The 24,244-nt window shown below is 40.6% G+C and overlaps 1 protein-coding gene across 1 annotated transcript in view; it reads left to right on the forward strand.

The window, feature by feature from the left end:
• Positions 1-791: 791 nt before the first annotated feature.
• FZD3 (frizzled class receptor 3) overlaps positions 792-24,244 on the forward strand; it is a 95,678-nt gene continuing 72,225 nt past the window's right edge. The window contains exons 1-2 of the mRNA XM_047761975.1: positions 792-928; positions 10,081-10,610. Of these exons, the coding sequence (XP_047617931.1) occupies positions 10,422-10,610 (189 nt within the window). The 5' untranslated portion in view covers positions 792-928; positions 10,081-10,421. The remainder of the gene's footprint in view (positions 929-10,080; positions 10,611-24,244) is intronic.

The following is a 24,244-nucleotide window of genomic DNA, read 5'->3' on the forward strand; positions in this document are numbered from 1 at the left end:
TAGATTGAAAAGGGAAGGAAAGGAAAAGAAGAATAGGTAAAATTATTCAGGCAGAGGACAGTTTTGGCTTTGAATGACTCTGCCATTAAAACGCTGTGTGACTTTGGCTAAGTCATTTAACTTTTCTGGGGCGTTCTTTTCCGCGTCTGAAATATGGGAGATTGAATTTAGATTTCTACTAAATCTTTCAGGTCCAAAAGTGCTTCAGTAGAAAAAGCGAGGAGAAACGTTTCCTAAGGAGCAAAAGATGGGAAACAAGCACAAGCTCCACCTGCTCGCTAGGATGTTGGTAAAGAGGGCAAAAACTGTTCCCGGGCACGTATCCTGCCTACTCTTTGGCTTCAGATCTGCAACAGGCCAGTTGACTACCTCCACCTGCACGTAGTATCACCCTCAGCACCTGGCGATCCCGCCTCTTTCTCCAATGCCCGGGTCCCCAGAGCACACTAGTTCTCAAACAGGTTTTGGTGGTCTTGCAATAATAGCTTTCAATAATAACCCCTGGCTCAGGTGAGGAGAGTCGCCACGCTGCCTCAGCAGGAGATGGAGGAGGGAGAGCTTTGCAAATGTGGGCTGTGTTTAAGAAAAACGCTTCTGGAGCTCGGAACGGCTCCGCGGGGGCGGGACAGCGCCAGGCAGCGCCGGCCAAGCGAGGTAGTGAGCGACGAAGCGCATCGAGCCGACTCCGCGGAGCTGGGCATCAAAATGGGAGCGCTCAGCCGAGCGTGCGCAGCGCGCCTGCGCCGTACGTGCGCGCGCGCTTGCTCCCTGGGTCGCGCGCGTCGGCGCTCGCGAAAGCTCGCGGTCGCTCCGAGGCGCGCGCTGGCGGTCCTCGTTCGCTCCGTTTACCTGAGGGACCCGCGGCCGCCTCCGGCCGCCGCTGCAGCACCGCCCCCCCCACCCCGGGAGCCCGGCTCCGAGGTTTGAGGTGAGCCCCTGGGGCGTGCGCCCCTCCGCCCGGCTAAGCGGGAAGAGGGCTCGGGGAGTGTGGGGACTGAGGAGGTGCCGCCGCGGCTGCCCGCTCCTCTGTCTAACCCTGTGCGGAGGAGCCACCAGCAGCCCCGGCACCTCCTCCTCAAGGATCGTTATTCTCGTCGCGGCCAAAACAAAAGCCTTGGCGCCGGGCTGTGGCGCGGTGTCTCAGGGCTTCTCAGGGTGGGCGGCGGGGCCGACGGGGCGCGGGGGGATCGAGTTTGGGGCTGGGGGCTGAGGCGGGCAGATGCACGGGGACACGGTTAACCCTCTCGGTCCCGAGCCCGTGCCGGGCAACCTGTGCGAGTGTGGCCCGCGCTCCCTCTGCGCCGCCCCCGGCCCAGCCCTTCGCGGGGGAGGGTGCCCGGCCAGTGCCTGCTCGGCGCCGCGGGGGCGTGTGGCGGTCCCAGGCCGCCCAGCTGTGGGTGGACGACGCGGCCGCCGGCGGGAGGACAATGCACCGAGGGCTGCGCCGGGGGCTGCCGGGGACCCGCGTCGGGGCTTCCACGGGCCGGGCGGCGTCTGAGCATCTGGCCATCCTGCGGCTTCCAGCTCCTAAAAGTTGTCGCCTTCCTCCCGTCAGTTCGCAAAGTCTGCCGCTCCCTCTCGAGGCTTCCCCCGCTACCCCCTTTTACGCTCTGGTTGTTTGCCTGGGGGTTCCGCGGGGTTATTCATTCATGGCCTCTGAAAAAAAAACAAAAACAAAAACTGCTGTTAAAATATTTCAAGGCATTTTAGCATCTTCCTAGAGGCTTTTTGAGAGTTAGGTGCCTCCTCTGTTAAAGAATGAGAGCGAGGGCTCCCCCCACCCCCGCCTCTTTCTTTGAGAACAAAAGCGCCTGCCACTAATTTAGGCATGGGAGTCAACTTGAAGTTGCAAACTATTCACCCTAGGAAGGAGGTCCGGTTTGGGGTCCAGAATTAAAATGAAATTTTAAATTTTGGTTCCCTTTGAATTTAGGCAGATGCAGCAGCAGAGCTGACCAGCAGAAAGAAATGTCCACTATGTAAAAATAGTCAGACAAGGTCTTATTTTATAAAAGTAGTTTTGATAGACCTGTAATGTTTGTTTACGGGATTTGGTAATTAGATTTCTTTGCAAAGCCAATACCGCAAGAGCCGAGGATACAAAGACCTGACATTAGTGAGGTTTCTTCAGCCTTCTTTTAGCCTTTAGTAATGTGCCGACAGTCAAAGGAATAGATAAATCTGTTATTAAGACGCAGATACTCTTCAAGATAATGCTTTCCATCTGTACTTTTAAGTAAATCAATACCATCTTTTTCCTCCAGAAAAAAAAAAAATAAAAAGCCAAAAAGCATTTCCTTGAACTACCAAACCACAACATGGAAGTAATAAGATAGGAAAGTGATGTAAAAGCTTAAGTGGGCAGCCTTACAGGAATAGAGCTGAAGATAAAAGATAATTGAGATGCAGCCCTTCTCTTACCATGTTGTCTTTTATTTAGTGAAATCACATGTTCCTCCTCTACCCCCTCAATGCTGTGAAACTATCAGGAAATGAGCGAATAATTAGTAAAGCCCACCCTCCTACCTTCTCTGTCCTTTTTTTTTTCTCCTCCACTAATATTCTCTACCTCCTCATCGCCTAAGTTTATAGCAAGTGTCCCATCAATAGAAGAAAGGAGTGTAGGCTCTTTCATTCCTTTTTTTCATCTTAGCTGCTATATTCCTCAGAGCTTTATTTTGCATTTTGAACATTTAGGTGGATCTTTCTTAGGAGTCCATGATTGAGATATTTGAAGTAGGGAGGGTTGAGAGGACTATGATAGTAAAGTGCACATTCTTTCTTTGTATAGTACATTCTGAAAGCTTCATCACTGGGCAAAGAGAGGGGAGTTATTAACTCACAATAAGTCTTCTGTTTCCAACCTGAAAGGAAAAAAATATTTCTACCCAAATTAAATTTCATACTAGTTAGTAAAACTGTAAGATTTTATACTCAAAACTTAATCTGAGCATATTAGTTTGTTGATGTTAGGCTTTTTTTTCCTTAGGAGACAGGTGGTAGGAAACAGTTCTTACCACCTTTTTACCTTCTTTCACAGGAGAGAGCAGTGCTGGCCTCATTTTTTTACCCCCCCCCCCCAACTCTGGAATTAGGGCTGCCTAAAACTACAGCTGCCCACAAAAAAAAGCAATAATGCACATAAAAAGCATGGCTTTGAAATATGTATGAGAGAAATTGTTCAGCATAGGTTTGGGAAAATATGTGTAACAGGCTCTTGAAAGAAATGTTTTAATAATGTCATTTCCATAAAGCTAGGAATAAATGTTTGAAGAGTAACAACTTCTCATTGGCTAGGAAGTAGTTTTAATTGACTATTGCATCAGAAATGATGGCTTTGCTTTCCCATTTGTTATGCTGAGAACTGTCAGTAGTTTTGGTGGATCCAAGGAATGCACTGCAAATAAGGTTTGAGATAATTATAACCAGGTTAATGGTCTTTAAAAAAAAATCCTAGTCACCAAATTTTATCTCACTGAAACAATTTTATAGTCAAAGCATCAAACCATACACCTATGCTAAAGAGAAAAAAAAATCAGAGGATTGATATTAGAGAATCTTATGATGAACAAATTTTAATTGAAAAGAGAAGCCAGGCTGGAATTTCAGTCTGATTTTTTTTTTTTTGGGGGGGGTCTTTTTAGGGCCACACCCACAGCATATGGAGGTTCCCAGGCTAGGGGTTGAATCTGAGCTGTAGCTGCCAGCCTCTGCCACAGCCACAGCAACTCGGAATCCAAGCCACATCTGCGACCTATACCACAGCTCATGGCAACACCAGATCCTTAACCCACTGAGCAAGGCCAGGGATTGAACCTGAGTCCTCATGGATACTAGTCAGATTTGGTAACACTGAGCCATGATGGGAACTCCCCCTTTTTTAATTTTTTTTTTTTAAAGTCTAGAATCTGTCCATCTTTTAACGTTCCAGTTTTATTTTGAAGATCAGTTAAAAGATCCGGTTTTTCTAGTGTTAAAAGTAATGTATAATTTATAAAATGGACTGAAACTTGATGCCTTTCGTTCATTTTAAATTTGAACTTAGATGTGTTTGTTTTTCCTTTTTTTTTTGCTTTGTAGGGCCACACCCAGAACATATGGAGGTTCCCATGCTAGAGGGTCTAATTGAAACTACAGCTGCCGGCCTGCATGACAGCTGCAGCCACGCCAGATCCGAGCCATGTCTGTGACCTACACCCCAGCTCACAGCAACACTGGATCCTTAACCCACTGAGTGAGGCCAAGGATCGAACCTGAAACTTCATGGTTCCTAGTTGGATTCATTTCTGCTGTGCCATGAGGAAACTCCCTGTTTTTGTTTTTTAAGCCCTGTCACTTAGCACACTGCAAGATTAGATTATATATTGCAATTAGTAGATGACAAGATAGACTTTAAAGATCAGAGAGATGCAGTAGGAAAGAGATACTCCGAGATTAATAGGAATCTAGGCTCTATGAATTAAAAAGGAAGCTATATCAACTTTTAGCAGCCAGGAGGCAATATTTCAAGAATAAATTTATTTTTTAATAAGATATGGAAAGCAAAAGGCCAAAAACCACATAGGTTTTGGGAAAAGGAACATACCGCTTAGAGCGGTGAGTATGCTTTGTGTTTTGCTCTCCAATAACACAATAATTTCCTTCAGAGAAGAAACTCTTGTAGAGGTTGCTGATCCTTTTTTTTTTTTTTTTTTTCCTTTTTCTTTTTTAGGGCTACTCCTGTGGCATGTGGAAGTTCCCAGCCTAGGTGTTGAATCAGAGCTGCATATGCTGGCCTACATCACAGCAACTCTGGATCCTTGCAGTGTCAGACCTACACCACAGCTCACAGCAGTGCTGGATCCTTAACCCACTGAGCAAGGCCAGGGATCAAACCCTCATCCTAATGGATACTAATTGGGTCTGTTACCACTGAGCCATTGCTGATCTTTGTAATGTGTTCTTGGAAAACTCCTTTGAAAGAAGACGAAGATTATCTTTTCTGTTCCCACTGTAGCCAGCTGTATTTGAGGCAACTTTCAGATGAGATTTCTGAATTGGAAAGCAAAATGTTATCTACATTTATACAGTGTCAAGAAAATTAAATCTAAACAGAATGATGAAATGAATCACTTTCTGTATGGAAAGTGTGAATTAGAATATAATTGCTGAACATATCTTATTGTAGGACCCTCTTGACAAGCCCTCAGGGCCTACTTTTGTCATTGTTTCTTCTGAGATTCAGCCTGCCTTCTTCTTCCTACTTGCCACTGCCTGCTTTAACCTGTGTTCTTTGGATCTGGCTTTTCAGCCAGCCTAGGAAGACAGGTTTCCAAGATCATGTCCCCTTTATTGCTGTTCTTCAGAACAGATGCTCAGCTTATTTTATTTAAAGGGATTTTACTTTTTTTGGCGGGGGGGGGGGGGGGGGGGGGCGGCGCTGTGCTTTTAGGGCAGCACCTGCAGCATATGGAAATTCCCAGACTGGGGGTTGAATCAGAGATACAGCTGCTAGCCTACACTACAGTTCATGGCAACACTGGATCCTTAACCCACTGAGCAAGACCAGAGGTCGAACCTACATCCTTATGGGTATTAGTTGGATCTGTTTCCCAATGTGCCACAATAGGAACTTCAAGGGCTTTTACTTTTTATCATCAAAAGGAAACTGTTAATTGGAGAATATCAGATTCCTGATGTTACAGATTGATAAAAATTAAAGTGTTGGTTTAATTGTATCTAGTCCTTTTTATTGTCTGATGGAAAGATAATCAGGTAGCTCAATCTGAAATCAGTTTTCCACATATCTTTTATTGCTCTGTATAGATGTGAATGTGCCTCTTTTCTCACAGCTAGGGCATGAACAACTGTTGCCATATCACTCACTTTTTACCGGACCCTGGCTCCTGAAGCAGTTGGCTCCAGTTGAGTTAAGCCAGCAGTTCCCTTTATTCAGCCGAGATTCTGCAGATTCCAGTAGCAAAAAAGTTATCAGTAAGAATGCCAAAACGACTTTTAACCTTTATTTAATAAATTGCTGTATTTTGGCAGTATCTCTTTGGGTTCAAAATCTTTTCTGTATTCTGCTGTCTGAAACTTCAACTTAGAGGTTTTCCATGGGTGATTCTGCCATAGGAAAAACATCTATTGCTACCCATATTCACGTGATCCTGATTAGAAGCATATATATTAAAAAGCAATTTAGAATATATATCAAGGTTTTTTTTTTTTAGAAAATGTGTATAACATTTGATTCAGCTGATAGGTGATCTGATTTTTTTCTTTTTTTTCTTTTTGTCTTTTTTAGGGCCGAACCCTTGGCATGTGGAAGTTCCCAGGATAGGGGTCAAATTGGAGCTACAGCTGCCTGCCTATACCACAGCCATACCAACACAGGATCTGAGCCATGTCTGCGACCTACACCATAGCTCTCGGCAATGAGACAGCAATGATCAAGGCCAGGGATTGAATTCATTTCCACTGAGCCATGATGGGACCCACAGTGATTTTTTTCAATTTTGAAAATCAGTTTTTGAGTCATACTGAGTTGATCATCACTTTTGCTTTTCTTACTACTTAGAGTAAGGCAGTATCGTGTCCTTGGCTTATTGCTTAATTAGCAGCCAATAAATCAGTTCAACTAGTATTTATTCAACTAGTATTTATTCTTTTCAGCTAGTCAGCACACATTTATAGATTTAGCTGAGTTAATTATTCCATACCCAAATAACATGCAATAAATTTTTAAATAAAAAAATAAACTTTTAAAATCTCAACATTTAGCATATTTTTAAACAATTGAAACAGTTTTATTCTGTTCTATGCATACATTTTTTTCACAGAAGTGGGATATATATATATATATAAAATGTATACCCACAGACACACACAGGCACGCTGTTTTTGCTTTTTATGGCCGCACCTGCAGCGTATGGAAGTTCCTATGGTAGGTGTTAAAGTGGAGCTGTAGCTACCAGCATAGGCCACAGCAACACAGGATTTGAGCTGCATCTGTGACCTATACCTCAGTTTTCAGCAATATTGTATCCTTAACCCACTGAGTGAGGCCAGGGATTGAACACTTATCTTCATGCATACTGTGTTGGGTTCTTAACTTGCTGAGCCACAATGGGAACTCCTATATGGTGTTTTGTAAACCAGTTTTTAATTTTATTTCTCACTTATTTTATTACTGTCTTAGCATGTCCATATATACAGATCATGCTCATCATTTTTAGTGAGTATTTAATATCTCATTATGTAGTGGTTGTACCATAGTTTGACCAGTTCCTTATTGGTAGACTTTTAGTTTGCCTCCAGGTTTTTAATTTTATAAACAATATTACACTAACATTTTGGTTATGTACCACATGTACTTGTGACAGTAACTGAGATAATTTTTAGAATGCATATCATTCTCCAGGGGTTCAGATTTCTTAGGCCTATGAGAATCTGTGTATCTGCTACACATTAAAATTAGGGAACCTCTGATTTGGGGGGAAATATAAAATTCTTGAAGATTTTTACTTTTCCAATTTTTGTCTCACTACATTCCACTGTTTTTAAAAATTTATTTTAATACTCATAAAGTACAATCTTGATGTATTAGTATTCTAGCCTAATGTAATAGATTATACAAAAGTGTTTTGATACATGGAAATTTGGATGTCCTAGTACATAAAGGAAAGCACTTTTGTAAGACAGTGGGAAGCTTTGCTTGTAAATGAGGCGAAAGGAGTGACTGAAAGAAAAAAAAGTAAAATAGAGTAGGTGGAGGTATAAGGGGGTTTCTGATCTAGTTTTAAAAGCCCAGTGAGGTATTACTCAGTTTCTTCCAACCATAAATTTGAAAGCCATACTGTTTGAAAAATAGTCTAAATACAGTTTTTGAAATTCTTCTTATACACATATTCAGTTGGGAGCAATGTCCCCTTTAATTTGTTTTTAGTTGCAAGCAGATGAACAGGCTGCATAAGCAGCAGACTACAAAGATGGAACTTATATGGATGTTTTAGTACAGTGACCAAATAAAGCTTTCAGCGGTTGACACATTTAATGATATGCATAATTGTTACTGTGCTGCATGGTAATTAAGCCTAAATATAAATTACTGTGTTTAATATCAGTTTTCTATAGCCAGACATCACATTTCTGGGACCACCTTGAAGGAAGAAAAAATATGACAGGCCAAGAAGCTTTTGCAAATACTTGCTATTCAGAGATTTTGGTATCAGAGTAGACATTTGAGGCAGGGATTGCTCATAGCTTTAGGGTTCCTAATTCTAGAGGCCACAGACTTTCCTTTTTCCTTCCTCTACTCAAGACCATATACTCAGGAGAAATTGGGAAGATTGATCTATTACTTTGCTTTCTCTGTATAGTTTTTTCTGCCTGGTGACTAAAGCTTTGGATATAGAGGTCCCAGTCATTGATAGCCAGTGAACAAAAGACAGTTTCTTTCCCTGTTTAACCCTGAGCAGTTCTAGGTCTCAAGGTCTAAGCTGTCATGGGCCCTAGTATATATTTAAGTTATCCTATTAACCTGGGTCTCTGAGAATTTCTGAACCTAAAATTCTTATATTTTCCTAATCGAGGCTGTGTACTGTAAACAGAAATATCTGATGAATATGAAACAAAATGAAATAAAAGCAAACTTAATATCATTAAGGAACCAAAGGAAAAAAAAAAGCATAATAGTTTAAAATATGCTTTTTTCCTACCAGACCTGCCTTCCACTCCTCCCACACCCTTTCAGCCCCAAATGAGATAACATGTTTTTGACCCTGGAAAAGTAGGGTCAAGTTAAAGATTCTAAAGCTAACTATAACTGGGAATCATTCCTATTCCTGTTGTAACTTTCTAGGGATGATTTCTATTCTCTGAAGCCTGGCTATGTGTAATGAAAGATTTGTTGGTCAAATGTTTCTACATCTATGGTACTAAATTTTTGGTACTAAAAAGATAAAGTAATGCTGGGGAAGTTTCATAATACTGTTTTTAGAATATTGTTTGCCAGTTCTGTAAAGGTTGATAGAAGTAGTCTTTGTATTAACTAATTCAGCAATAAAACCACCTAATGTTTGATGTTGCTTTACCTTTTATAGAGTACTTTTACATATATTATTTCTTAATTTACTCACATATTACCTTTGTTAGGGAGGTGCTATTTTCAAGGAAAATTCTTAGTTCAGAGAAGTGATTCAGGCAGCTAGTAAGAGGCTTGAATCCATAGCTTTCTATTTATATTTCACCTCTTTCACAAATACCATCTGCCAAATCAGTTAATATAAAAATGCATTGTCAATGATTAAAGCAATATCATAAAATTTAAATTCAATAGCTTAGGTAATAAGACTGGGAGATATTTAAATAAAATTTAGGACAACAGCATACAGATTTTTCAAAATGGACCAGTTGTGTCTTGTGACAAATTGCTGTCATAGATGAGAATTAATCTATATGATATGTAAGCAGCTGAGGGAGGAAAATGTGCTTTTAAGTGCTATTTATGGATTATCTTACTGTACCTATAGCATAAGTGATAAAGTAGAAAAACTATATGAAATGCCCATGTATTTTATCTGTTAGATAAGTATTGTATCTCTCAACAAAGATTGTTTTTACATTTTCTTTTTTTTTTTTTTTAATGGTTGTCATGGTTTATTTTATTTATTTATTTGTCTTTTTGCCTTTTCTAGGGCCGCACCCACGGCATATGGAGGTTCTCAGGCTAGGGGCCTAACCAGAGCTGTAGCCGCCACCGGCCTACGCCATGGCCACATCAACTCGGGATCCGAGCCATGTCTGCAACCTACACCACAGCTCACAGCAACGCCAGATCCTTAACCCACTGAGCGAGGCCAGGGATTGAACCCGCAACCTCATGGTTCCTAGTCAGATTCGTTAACCACTGAGCCACAACGGGAACTCCCTGTGTTTTCTTTTTCTAATTGTTCGTCGTTAGTGTTTAGAAACAACTGATTTTTGTATATTGACTTTATATTTTGCAACTTTACTGAGCTAATAAAAGATTTTGATGTCAAGTCCATAATGTTTTGAGAGAAAACGACTAATTTCTCCCATTTTTAAACAACTTTTCAGATATTTCAATCAAAGAATGAAATAGCTCTTCTTCTAAGATGGAATCTGTTGTTTGGGAATGTGGTTGATCAACTCGATATGTTGGCCAAATGTACCATATGTAATAAAATGAAAAGAAGAGGCAAGATGATGTCATTTTCCCATGTTGTGAAACCAAAAACAAATGCCTTTTGTGAGACCAAGCTAACAAACCTCTGACAGTGCAAGGAGTATTTGACTGTTTGAAGAACTTAACAGTAAGATAGAAGAAGTACTTTCAAGCTCAGACCTGCAGGTGTATAAAGATCTGAAATACATATTGAGTAGGCCTGATCATCCGAATCTCATTTGTTTGAGGAAGCATGGCTATGAGTTGGATCATCTTCTGTCTGTGGCCCTTGACTATGTTTGTGGGACATACAGGTGGGCACAGTTTGTTTTCTTGTGAACCTATTACCTTGAGGATGTGCCAAGATTTGCCTTATAATACTACCTTCATGCCTAATCTTCTGAATCATTATGACCAACAGACAGCAGCTTTAGCAATGGAGGTAAGACTTGATCTGTCATTTGATGTGTCTTAGAAAATGATTCTTGTATTGCCCAGTTAATCTAATGAATGTGTCTGATGAACAACAAGAAAATAATGTTATTTTAAACTATGTCTTGTATGCTGGAAAGGTATACATTTAAATTTAAACTCCAATAAATTGAATATTTCATGTTTGGGGACTGTTACTTTAGTTTTCAGATGTATTTTATAAATAAATTTGAAACACTGGGACTTGGGAGATAGTAGCCATTCAGAAGTTTAAAATTGAGTTGTGGTATGATTACATCTTTTCTGTTACTTGACTGATAATAAAACTTTAAAAAAGCAGAATATAATAATATTCATAAATCAGTTATTAAATATTGAAGGTAACATGATTTTGAAAATGAGTTCTTTTGTACAGCCTTTAAACTGGTGGTTTACAGTATTTGAATTTTCTTAAATACTTTAAAATGATTTCCTGGGAGTTCCCGTCGTGGCGCAGTGGTTAACGAATCCTACTGGGAACCATGAGGTTGCGGGTTCGATCCCTGCCCTTGCTCAGTGGGTTAACGATCCGGCGTTGCCGTGAGCTGTGGTGTAGGTTGCAAACACGGCTCGGATCCCGAGTTGCTGTGGCTCTGGCGTAGGCTGGAGGCCACAGCTCCGATTCGACCCTTAGCCTGGGAACCTCCATATGCTGTGGGAGCAGCCCAAGAAATAGCAAAAAGACAAAAAAAAAAAAAAAGATTTCCTGATCTTATTATGCTCACATCAATTTGAGAACAGTAACTCCCAAACAATGAAAAAGATTTTGCTGTGTGAATTAACTGTTCTTGACCTCTCAGAACTTTATAAAAAAATTGTTACTTTATTTGAATTTTTCTGATGATAATTCTTTAGGCACTTTTTAATTATTTTGCTTTAGAAACTATGACAAATTAATGGATATAGTTAATAGGTTTAAAGAAGTATATATGTGTTTCAGTAGTGGTTTTATTTTTATTTTTTGTCTTTTTGTCTTTTCTAGGGTCACACCCATGGCATATGGAGGTTCCCAGGCTAGGGGTCTAATCCGAGCTGTAGCCGCCGGCCTACACCACAGCCTAGTAGCAAGGGATCCGAGCCTTGTCTGTGACCTACACCATAGCTCACGGCAGTGCCGGATCCTTGATCCACTGACAGAGGCCGGGGATCGAACCCGAAACCTCATGGTTCCTAGTCGGATTCGTTAACCACTGAGCCACGACGGGAACTCCCTCAGTAGTGGTTTTAGGATTGTGGATGAAGATAAGTTTACCAGATAAGAACTAGGAGACAGTAAACTGTGGCAGTAAGAGGCAAAGGCTTTGGAGTTATACAAACCTGGATTTGAATTCTGGCTCTACCACTTTCTAGATGTTATTACTTTGGGTAAGTTATATTAACTTTCTTTTTTTTTTTTTTTTGTCTTTTTGCTATCTCTTGGGCCACTCCCGTGGCATATGGAGGTTCCCAGGCTAGGGGTCCAATCGGAGCTGTAGCCACCGGCCTACACCAGAGCCATAGCAACGCGGGATCCGAGCCACGTCTGCAGCCTGCACCACAGCTCACGGCAACGCCGGATCGTTAACCCACTGAGCAAGCGCAGGGACCGAACCTGCAACCTCATGGTTCCCAGCCAGATTCGTTAACCACTGCGCCACCACGGGAACTCCTATATTAACTTTCTCACTATAGTTTCTTTGCTTATAAAATAGAGTTAAGCTTTTATAAGGTACAAAATGAAGTGTGTATAAAGTATTTGATACAGTACTTTTGGAGTAAGTACTCTAAAAGTGATACCATTTTTGGAGTTCTTGTTGTGGCTCAGCAAATTAAGAACCCTGCTAGTACCCGTGAGGATGTGGGTTTAATCCCTGGCCTTGCCCAGTGGGTTAAGGAGCTGGCATTGCTGTGAGCTGCAGTGTAGGCTACAGGTGCAACTCAGGTCTGGTGTTGCTCTGGCTGTGGTATAGGCTGGCAGCTGCAGCTCCGATTTGACTCCTAGTCTGGGAACTTCAATATGCCACAGGTGCAGACCTAAAACGAAAAAAAAAGTAAAAATGAAAAATAAAATTTAAAAATGTTGCAATTCTCACTTAAAAAATAAAAAAAGGAAAAATGGAGGGCATCTTGTACATTCCAAATATTTGAAAATATTATAAAGTTTGAATAAAACATTTCTGCTTTTCCTCTGATTATACAAGGTCTACTGGTAAGGAGAGATTTGGTATAGACTGTCAAATTAGGATCCATGAAAATGGGTATTGGTCTAATACAGTAATTTGGTTCCAGGCATGGTAGACCCTGTTGGGTAGTAAAGCTATCCGTTCTCTCACAAAAAAATTGAAATAGGAATACTTTTGTTTCTGTTATCATAAGTTAGTATAACTCCTTTGAAAAGCAAATACAGTTATAAGAAATCAGTCATAAATATATATGTGCTGATTTGCTTTTAACTTTTGGCTCTGCCATGTAGTTGCTTTCAGACTTTGGACTTAAGTCACCTAACATCCCAGTGAAAATCATTTGTGAAGGCATTAATAACAAAAATACTTTGAAGGGCTATAAGGATTAAATAAGAGATTTATTATTAGAGAAATGCTAATCAAAACCACAATGAGGTATTACCTCATACCTGACAGAATAGCCAATATTAATAAGTCTACAAATAACAGATGCTGGAGAGGGTTTGGAGAAAAGGGACCCCTCTTACATTGTTGGTGAGAATGTAAATTGGTGCAACCACTATGGAAAAACAATATGGAGGTCCCTCAGAAAACTAAATATAGAACTACCATATGATCCAGGAACCCCGCTCCTGGGCATATATCTGAACAAAACTGCAATTCAAAAAGATACATGCAACCCATATGTTCATTGCAGCACTATTCACAGTAGCCAAGACATGGAAACAACCTAAATGTCCATTGACAGATGAATGGATTAAGAAGATGTGGTACTTTTACACAATGGAATACTACTTAGCCATAAAAAAGAACAGAATAATGCCATTTGCAACAACATGGATGCAATTAGAGATTCTCATACTAAGTGAAAGTAAGTCAGAAAGAGAAAGACAAATACCATATGATATCACTTATATTCGGAATCTAAAATATGGCGCAAATGAACCTTTCTACAGAACAGAAACAGATTCACAGACATGGAGAACAGTCTTGTGGCTGCTGAGAGGGAGGGAGTGGGATGGATGGGGAGTTTAGGGTTAGTAGATGCAAACTATTACATTTAGAATGGATAAGCAGTGAGGTCCTATATCCAGTCTCTTGGGGTAGATCATGATGGAAGATAATAAAAGAAAGGGAATGTATATGTGTATATATGACTGGGTCACTTTGCTATACAGCAGAAATTGGCACAACATTGTAAGTCATTTTTTTAGGAGTTCCTGTCATGGCGCAGTGGTTAACGAATCCAACTAGGAACGATGAGGTTGCGGGTCGGTCCCTGCCCTTGCTCAGTGGGTTAAGGATCCGGCGTTGCCGTGAGCTGTGGTGTAGGTTGCAGACGCGGCTCGGATCCTGCGTTGCTATGGCTCTGGTGTAGGCCGGTGGCTACAGCTCCAATTCGACCCCCAGCCTGGGAACCTCCATATGCCGAGGGGAGCGGCCCAAGAAATAGCTAAAAAAAAAAAAAAATTTTTTTTAGAAGATTTAAGTAGCTACCACAATGCATGACACACAATAGGTGATCCAAAACGTTATTCTATTCCGAATTTCATTTTTAAGTGATCCTGGAGAGAAAGTACTAGAAAGATGGTGTATTGTTTCAGATGGACTTGGATCTCTAGTTCTGGGTTCATGGGGCAGTCATAATAATGGCATGGTAAGTTGTCTCTGCCCTCTTCTCAAACATGCCCATATAATCTAGGTATTTTATTGGCAGGGAGATTGCATCTCTTTGAATTTCACATGTTCTAGGAGAGCATCTAAATGAGTATTAATTTCTAAGAGAAGACTCTAGTGATATGAAGTAATTAGTGTAATAAGTAATAGCTGTTTATTGTGTGGTTGTCGTATCAGTCAGAACAGTGATGCCACTGACGAATCACCTGACAGTTTGAGAGTGTGTCTGCAATGGCAAAAGACATGGAAACTCAGCATACTTCTAAATGGAAGTAAGGATTCTTGGATCCTTACAAGGACTTATATCTGCTGATGACACCCTTCATCTCTGATCCAGGAACATTGTTGTTTGTTTCTTTTAATATTTTGGGGGGTACAGTTGATTTACATGACCTAGGAACTTTGGGATCAGCTTGCCAGCTTTTACCAGGAGCAAATAATTGGAACAAGTAATCACAGCACATTCTTGAGTATTCGTTGTGAGATGGAATGAATTGAAAGACAGTTTCCTTCATGTAGATCTTTCAGCAGACCCAGGCTTCAGTTCCCCAGGGTTCTTTGCTGTACTGCTGTTTCGTGAGTCAAAATGAGTACTTGGAATGAAGTAGTACATGGTGTTGAGCTAGGGATGCCGCAGATGAGAAAAAGTGCAGAATTTGGATTATTTCAGATTTGCTTATTATTTGCAACATGTTGGATGTTCTTTCATTGTATATAGAGAGTTCCTAGTCTGTATTTTCACTGAGATGTGTCAGTTTATTAGGTTGGAGAAAAAGATCCTTGTTAGTATGTTTATTTCTCTACCCTGCTTTAAAAAACCTGTGCATCCAGGAGTTCCCTGGTGGCTTAAGGATCCGTCATTGTCACTGTTGTGGCTCAGGTTTGATCACTGACCCCTGGAACTTCTGCATACCATAGGCATGGCCCCCAAACCCTACAACATGTACATATTCACCCAAACACATTATAAACTTCTTTAAGTTTTTTTGGGGGGCGGGGCCTGCAACCAAAGCATATGGAGGTTCCCAGGCTAGGGATTGAATTGGAGCTGTAGCTGCCAGCCTACACTACAGCCACAGCAACGCCAGATCCAAGCTATGTCTGTGACCTACACCACAGCTCATGGCAACACTGGATCCTTAACCCACAGATCGAGGCCAGGGATTGAGCCTGCATCCTAATGGATACTAGTCAGATTCGTTTCCAGTGAGCCATGACGGGAACTCCAAACTTTTTAAAGTTCTTAACTTGGTGTCTATCTTTTCCCCCTGAATATCATAGCTTTTGATAAGGAAAAAAAAAATTCATTCCTGAGTTTCCCAAACCATTTTGAGGTGTCCAAATTGCCAAGACAATTTTTGGGAGCTGTTCAGCATGAACAGTAAATTATCAACAAATTGTCAGTGACGCTTATGAACCTACATGTTTACCAGGTATCTATGACATTAGTGGTAATAAGAGATCTGAGCTGCTTTTTCCTCCTGTATTGAATATTTAAACCCAGTTGAATAGAAGGAGAACAGTTTAGTAGAAGAACCACTGAAATAGGGATAGAGGACTTGTATTATGCCACTAACTAGTTTTGTGACTTCTTTGTGTTGATTTCTTCTAAGAATAAGTATTTTCCCTGTCCATTTTGCAAAATTATTGTTAAAGTCAAATGATATATAAGTCGTGTATTTTAAGAACGTTGAAAAGTTAAAAGTGCTGTGCAAATGGCAGAGCATTGTTCTTTGTTACCTGTCACTCTGTTTAGTTTCAGTTAGATTATGGAGTAAACAATCTTTTATCTCTGGGAGGTTGACTTTTTCTCTCTCTCTTTTTTAAAACTGAAACTAAATCCTGAAATTATAGGATAATCAGAGGAAAAATTCCTGGGATGGTTCATGTTTGCTCTATTTCCTGTTTTCTTTTGTAACTCTCATCAAGGATTTTCTTTTTTTTTGGTTTTTTGTTTTTGTCTAAAAAAGGGCCTAAAAAGCCCACACCTGCAGCATATGGAGGTTCCCAGGCCAGGGGTCCAATTGGAGCCGTAGCCATCAGCCTACACCACAGAAATGCAGGATCCAAGACGCGTCTGTGACCTACACTACAGCTCTTGGCAACGCTGATCCCCAACCCACTGAGCAAGGCTAGTGATCCAACTCACGTCCTCATAGAGGCTAGTCTGGTTGGGTAACTGCTGAGCCATGACAGGAACTCCAAGGATTTTCTTATAGCATGGGAGACTGGCAGTGGGATAGATCCTAGTGGGAATATATATAGAGCCTAAAAAGCCTGAATATCCTTAGTATGCTTTATGGCTCATTAAGAATAAAGAATGTTTGAACCAGTCTTCTAATTATCCAAACTTAAATTTCAGCGTTTTTTCCCCTTTTTGTTGTAGAAAATTTGTTATAAATATAGATGGAATAATAGATAGCATATACCCATCACCTATCTTTAAAAATTACTAACTCATAGTCTTCATTTATTACTACACACCTAGTTGGGTTACTTTGAAGCAAATCCCAAACATCAAAATTTCATCCATAACTGTTTCTGTATTTATCTCTGAAAACACCATTACCTGTGTCACTTACTGATAAATCATCAAATATACAATTAATGTTCAAATTACTCTGCAAATTTCACAAATTGTTTGTAGTTGGCCTCCTTTTTTTTTTTTTTTTTTTTTGTCTTTTTGCTATTCCTTGGGCCGCTCCGCGGCATATGGAGGTTCCCAGGCTAGGGGTCGAATCGGAGCTGTAGCCTCAGGCCTACGCCAGAGCCACAGCAACCCGGGATCCAAGCCGTGTCTGCAACCTACACCACAGCTCACGGCAACGCGGGATCGTTAACCCACTGAGCAAGGGCAGGGACCGAACCCGCAACCTCATGGTTCCTAGTCGGATTCGTTAACCACTGCGCCACGACGGGAACTCCCCCTCCTTTGTTTTTTTTTTTTTTTTAACGGATGCACCTGCGGCATATGGAAGTTCCTGGGTTGGGGTTTGATTTGGAGCTGCAGGTGCAGCCTATGCCACAGCCACAGCAACACCAGATGCAAGCTGCATCTGCAACCTACACTGCAGCTTGTGGCAGCGCTGGATCCTTAACAGTCAACAATGAGTGAGCCCAGGGATTGAGCTCACATCCTTGTGGAGACAATGTGGAGTCCTTAACCTGCTGAGCCACAATGAGAACTCCTATAATTGGCTTTTCAAATCAGGGTTCATGCATTGCGTTCAATTGGTATGTCTCTTAATTTGTATTTTCTCCTTTCCTTTCCTCCTCTCCCTTTTTTTCTTGTAATGTACTTGCCCTACAGAGTTTCTCTCAGTCTTTATTTTGCTGATTGCATCCCATCCCTGAGGTGTTTTTCTCTTTTTTTTGGCCATGCCTGCATCATGCAAAAAGCTCCAGAGTCCTGAGCCACAGCAGTAACAACACTAAGTCCTTAATTGCTATACCACTAGGGAACTCCCTTGTGTTAATTTACCATGTTCTTGTCTCTATTTTTGTATTTTTTGTTTTTTGTTTTTTTTGAAAGAATACTTCATAGGCACATAATACCTGCTCGTCACTCTGTATTTAGCAGCCATCAATTATTTCCTAGGTCAATAATTTTATTATGGGCTTGTAAAATGGTGATACTCTAATTCTGTTATTTTCATTTCTCAGTTGGAATACTTTATAAACAGAAACTTCCTCTCTTTAACTATTGAACTGTTGTTACTCTTGTGTTCCGTTTATGTACGAAAGACAGGTGAATAGATTGTTCTCCTTTATTAGTTTTTAGGATAATAAGTTGATTCTCAAGGATCTGTCAAAAATGACTTAATGAGGTCTTTTTTTCTTTATAAGTATCATTATGAATTCGTGGATTTTTGCCTTATTTGATATATTTTAGTCCATTGCAGTTATTGTTTTATTGGGGCTCAAGCTGTTTTGTCTTTGGTGGCGGGAGCCTCTTCAAGGTAGCTCCTAAGGATTTTTGACACTATCCTAGCGGTTTCTAATAGCTTTCTTGCTTTCTGGTATGAACCAACCTCATTTCCTGATATTCTGCCTCAGGTCTGGAATTAACTTTTTTTTTTAGAGAGCACTGGTTCCTTTTAATTGGAAAGGATCTTTATGAACCGTTATCTGGGTGCTACACTTACTGATACAGGTTAGTCATTTTAGACCTTTTCATAGAGCTAGGAGATACATTTTTTTTTAAGAAAGTATATCATGAATTATACTGATACTTGCAATTAAATAATATTGCAAAGTTTTTAACATTTTTTTAAGATTTAAAAAATTATTTTTTATTGAAGTTTAGTTCACTTACAGTGTTGTGTTAGTTTCAGATGTACAGCAAAATGATTCAGTTATACATATTTTTCTTAGATTCTTTTTCTTTATAGGTCATTACAGAGTATTGAGTATAGTTGTATAGTTCCTTGTGCTATACAGTAGGTCCTTGTTGGTTATCTTTTTTTTTTTTTTTTTTCATTTTATGGCTGTACTTGCAGCATATGGATGTTCCTGGGCCAGGAATGGAATCCCAGCTGCATCTGCTACCTACGCCACAGCTGTGGCAATGCTGGATCCTTAACCCACTGTGCTGGGGCAGGGAACTAACCAGCAACATCACAGAGACAAGCCAGGTCATTAACCTACTGTGCCACAGTGGGAACTCCCATTTTAAAAAAATTTTTATGACTCTACCTGCGGCATATGGAAGTTCCTGGTTCCCAGGCCAGGGATTGAATCTGAGCCATAGCTGCGACCTGTGGTGCAGCTGCAGAAATGCCAGATCCTTTAATCCACTGCACTGGGCCGGGGATTGAACCTGCGCCTCCTCCCAAGCTTCTGCAGTCAGATTCTTAACCCACTGTATCAAGGTGGAAACTCTGGTTATCTATTTTATATACAGTAGTGTATATGTGTTAATCTCAAACTCCTAATTTATCCCTCCTCCCTCCTTTCCCCTTTGGGTAGCCATAAGTTTGCTTTTCATTTCTGTGGGTTTATTTCTGATTTGTATGTAAGTTCATTTTCATCATTTTAAAAAAAGATTCCATATATAAGTAATATATTTGTCTTTCTCTGGCTTTACTTAGTATGATAATCTCTAGGTCCATCTATGTTGCTGCAAATGGCATTATTTCATTCTTTTTTATAGCTAATATTCCACTGTGTATATATACCACATCTTCTTTACCCATTCATTTGTTGATGGACATTTATGTTGCTTCCGTGTCTTGGCTATTGTAAATAGTGCTGCAGTGAACTTTAGGGCACATATACGTTTTTGAATTATGGTTTTCTCTAGATATATGCCCAGGAGTGGGATTATAGGATCATACAGTAGTTCTAGTTGTAGTTTTTTAAGGCACCTCCATATTGTTCTCCATAGCGGTTGTACCAATTTATATTTTTACTAACAGTGTAAGAGGCTTCCTTTTTCTCCGCAGCCTCTCTGGAATTTGTTGTTTGTACGTTTTTTGATGATGACTGTTCTGACCATTGTGAGGTGATAATAGTTTTTTGTTTGTTTGTTTTTTGCTTTTTAGGGCAGCATCCACAACATATAGAAGTTCCCAGGCTGGGGGTCGAATCAGAGCTACAGCTGTGAGCCACAGCCATAGCAATGTGGGATCTGAGCCGCATCTGCAGCCTGTACCACAGCTCACAGCAGTGCCCGATCATTAACCCACTGAGAGAGGCCAGGGATCAAACCCACATCCTCCTGGAAACTAGTTGGGTTTGTTACTGCTTAACCACAATGGGAACTCCAATACCTCATAGTTTCGATTTGCATTTCTTTAAACAATTAGTGATGCTGAGAATCTTTTCATGTGCTTTTGGCCATCTGTATGTCTTTGGAAAAATGTCTGTTTGGATCTTCTGCCCATTTTTGTTTGTTTGTTTTGGCTGCAGTGTGGGACATGGAAGTTCCTGGGCCAGGGATCAAACCCCTGCCACAGTTGTGGCCTGTACCACAGTTGCAGCAATGCTGGATCTTGAACCCAATGCACCACATTGGAACTCCCTCCCCCCCCCCTTTTTTTTTTTTTTGGTCTTTTTTGTCTTTTCCACGGCTGCACCCATGGCATATGGAGGTTCCCAGGCTAGGGGTCTAATTGGAGCTGTTGCTGCTGGCCTGCGCCAGAGCCACAGCAACGCCAGATCTGACCTGTGTCTGAGACCTACACCACAGTTCACGGGAATGCTGGATCCTTAACCCGCTGAGCAAGGCTAGGGATCAAACCACAACCTCATGGTTCCTAGTTGGTTCATTAACCACTGAGCCACCAAGGGAACTCTCCCTTCCCATTTTTGGATTTTTTTTTTTTTTTCGGTCTCTTTAGGACCACACCCTTGGCATGTGGAAGTTCTCAGCCTAGGAGTTGAATCAGAGCTACAGCTCTCAGCCTATATGCCATAGCCACAGCAGCAGAGGATCTGAGCCGCTTCTGTGACCTACACCACAGCTCACAGCAGAGCTGGATCCTTAACTCACTGAGTGAGGCTAGGGATTGAATCTGCATCTTCATGGATACTAGTTAGGTTTGTTACCACTGAACCGTGATGGGAACTCCTTTTTTTTTTTTTTTTTTTTGATATTGAGCTATATGAGCTTTTTTATATTTTGGAGATTGATCCCTTGTTGGTCACATCATTTGCAAATATTTTCTCCCAATCTGTAGGTTGTCTTTTCATTTTGTTTATGGTTTCCTTTGCTCTGCAAAAGCTTTTAAGTTTAATTAGGTCCCATTTGTTTATTTTTGGTTTTGTTTTCATTACTCTAGGAGATTCAACAAGATATTGCTGAGATTTATGTTAGAGAGTCAGTGTTTTCCTCTAGTAGTTTTTTCTTTCTTTCTTTCTTTTTTTTGTCTTTTTGCTATTTCTTTGGGCCGCTCCCTCGGCATATGGAGGTTCCCAGGCTAGGGGTCGAATTGGAGCTGTAGCCATTGGCCTACACCAGAGCCACAGCAACGCGGGATCTGAGCCGTGTCTGCAACCTACACCACAGCTCACGGCAACGCTGGATCATTAACCCACTGAGCAAGGGCAGGGACCGAACCCGCAACCTCATGGTTCCTAGTCAGATTCGTTAACCACTGTGCCACGATGGGAACTCCTCCTCTAGTAGTTTTATAGTATCCTGTCTTGAGTTTATTTTTGTGTGTGGTCTTAGAGAATGTTCTAATTTCATTCTTTTACATGTAGGTATCCAGTTTTCCCAGCACCACTTATTGAAGAGACTGTCTTTTCTCCTTTGTGTATTCTTGCTTCCTTTGTACTAGTTAATTGACTACTGCATGGGTTTATTTCTAGGCTTTCTATCCCGTTCCACTGATCTATATTTCTGGGTTTGTGCCCTACCATACTGTTTTGATTACTGTAGCTTTGCAGTATAGTTTGAAGTCAGAGAGCCTGATTCCTCTGCTCTGTTTTTCTTTCTCAAGGTTACTTTGGCTATTCAGTGTCTTTTAAAGTGTTTCCATTCATATTCAAAAATTTTGTTCCAGTTCTGTGAAAAATGCCACTGGTAATTTGATAGGGATTACATCGAATCTATAGATTGCCTTGGGTAGAATAATCATTTTGACAATATTGATTCTTCCAATGCAAGAACATAGTATATCATTCTGTATGATTGTGTCTCCTTCAGTTTCTTTTATCAGTTTCATACTTTTCTGAGTACAGGTCTTTTGCCTCCTTAGGTAGGTTTATTCCTAGGTATTTTGTTCTTGTCGATGTTATGGTAAGTGGGATTGTTTCCTTAATTGCTCTTTCTGATTTCTACATACACACATTGTTAGTGTGTAGTAATGCAACAGATTTCTGTGTATTAATTTGGTATCCTGTGACATTAGTGAATTCATTGATGAACTCTGGTAGTTTTCTGGCAGTGTCTTTAGGATTTTCTATGTATAATACCATGTCATCTACAAAAGTTGACAGTTTTACCTCTTCTTTTCCAATTTGGATTCCTTTTATTTTTCTTCTCTGATTGCTTAGGACTTCCAGAACTGTGTTGAATAAAAGTCGTGAGAGTGGACCTCTTTGTCTTGTTTCTGATCTTAAAAGAAATGCTTTCGGCTTTTGACCGTTGAGTATGATGTTAACTGTGGGTTTGTTACTATGGCCTTTATTATGTTGAGGTATGTTCCCTCTATGCCCACTTTGTGGAGTTTTTTTTTTTTTTAATTATAAACGAACATTGAATTTTATCAAAAGCTGTTTGTGCGTCTCTTGAGATAATCATATGGTTTTAATTCAATTTGGTTTTTGTGTTTTTTTTTTGTCTTTTTGCTATTACTTGGGCTGCTGCCGCAGCATATGGAGGTTCCCAGGCTAGGGGTCAAATCAGAGCTGTAGCCACCAGCCTATGCTAGAGCCACAGCAATGTGGCATCCGAGCCACGTCTGCAACCTACACCACAGCTCACGGCAACGCTGGATCCTTAACCCACTGAGCAAGGCCAGGGACTGAACCTGCAACCTCATGGTTCCTAGTTGGAGTCGTTAACCACTGTGCCACGACGGGAACTCCCTAATTCAATTTGTTAATGTAGGGTATCACACTGATTGATTTGTGGATATTGAAAAATCCTTGCATCCTTAAATAAATCCCACTTGATCATGGGTATCCTTTTAATGTATGGTTGGATTTGGTTTGCTAGTATTTTGTTGAGGATTTTTGTGTCTGTGTTCATCAGTTGTAATTTTTTTTGTGTTGGTATCTTTGTCTGGTTTTGATATCAGGGTAATGGTGGTAGCCTCATAGAATGAGTTTTGGAGTGTTTCTTCCTCTGCAATTTTTTGGAGGAGTTTTAGCAGGATAGCTGTTAACTTTTCTCTAAATGTTTGATAGAATTCACCTGTAAAATCATCTAGTCCTGGACTTTTGTTTATTGAAAAATTTTAAATCATAGTTTCAGTTTCAGTACTTATGACTGGTCCATTCATCTTTTATCTGTTTATCAGATCAAGCCAAAAAGCTTTAAATTCAAGTTGAAAGAAATGTTAATGCTAAGGGCCACAATTACAGTGGAGATATAAGACTTGTGAATTTTCTTTGCTTTGCTTTTTACTGCCACACCTGCGGCATATGTAATTTACCAGGTGAGGGGTCAAATTGGAGCTGCAGCTTTTGCCTATGCCACAGCTATGGCAATGCTTGATCCAAGCTGCATCTGCAATGTACCTTGCAGTTTGCATTAATGCTGGATCCTTAAACCACTGAGCAAGGCCAGGTATTCAACCCAGATCCTTATGGACACTGTGTTGGGTTCTTAGCTCACTGAGCCACAACAGGAACTCCCTTGATTTCTAATCTTAAAAGCATTGTGGTTGGAAAAGATGTTTGATAAGATTTCAATATTTCCTTTTTTTTTTTTTTGCCTTTTCTGGGGCCACTTCCCCTGGCATATGGAGGTTCCCAGACTAGGGGTCCAATCGGAGCTGTAGCCACCAGCCTACACCAGACCCACAGCAGTGCGGGATCCGAGCCACGTCTGTGACCTACACCACAGCTCATGGCAACACTGGATCCTTAACCCACTGAGCAAGGCCAGGGATTGAACCCATAACCTCATGGTTCCTAGTCGGATTCGTTAACCACTGTGCCACACCATGACGGGAACTCCTCAATATTTCCTTTTTTTAAAGGAATGTACATTGAGAGTTTATACTGATACTTGTGATTAAATAATATTGCAGTGTTTAATTTTTTAAATTTTATTTATTCAAAAAATTTTAATTATAGTTAATTTCCAGTGTTG

Source organism: Phacochoerus africanus, chromosome 15 (assembly GCF_016906955.1).
Source record: "Phacochoerus africanus isolate WHEZ1 chromosome 15, ROS_Pafr_v1, whole genome shotgun sequence".
Lineage (NCBI taxonomy): Eukaryota > Metazoa > Chordata > Mammalia > Artiodactyla > Suidae > Phacochoerus > Phacochoerus africanus.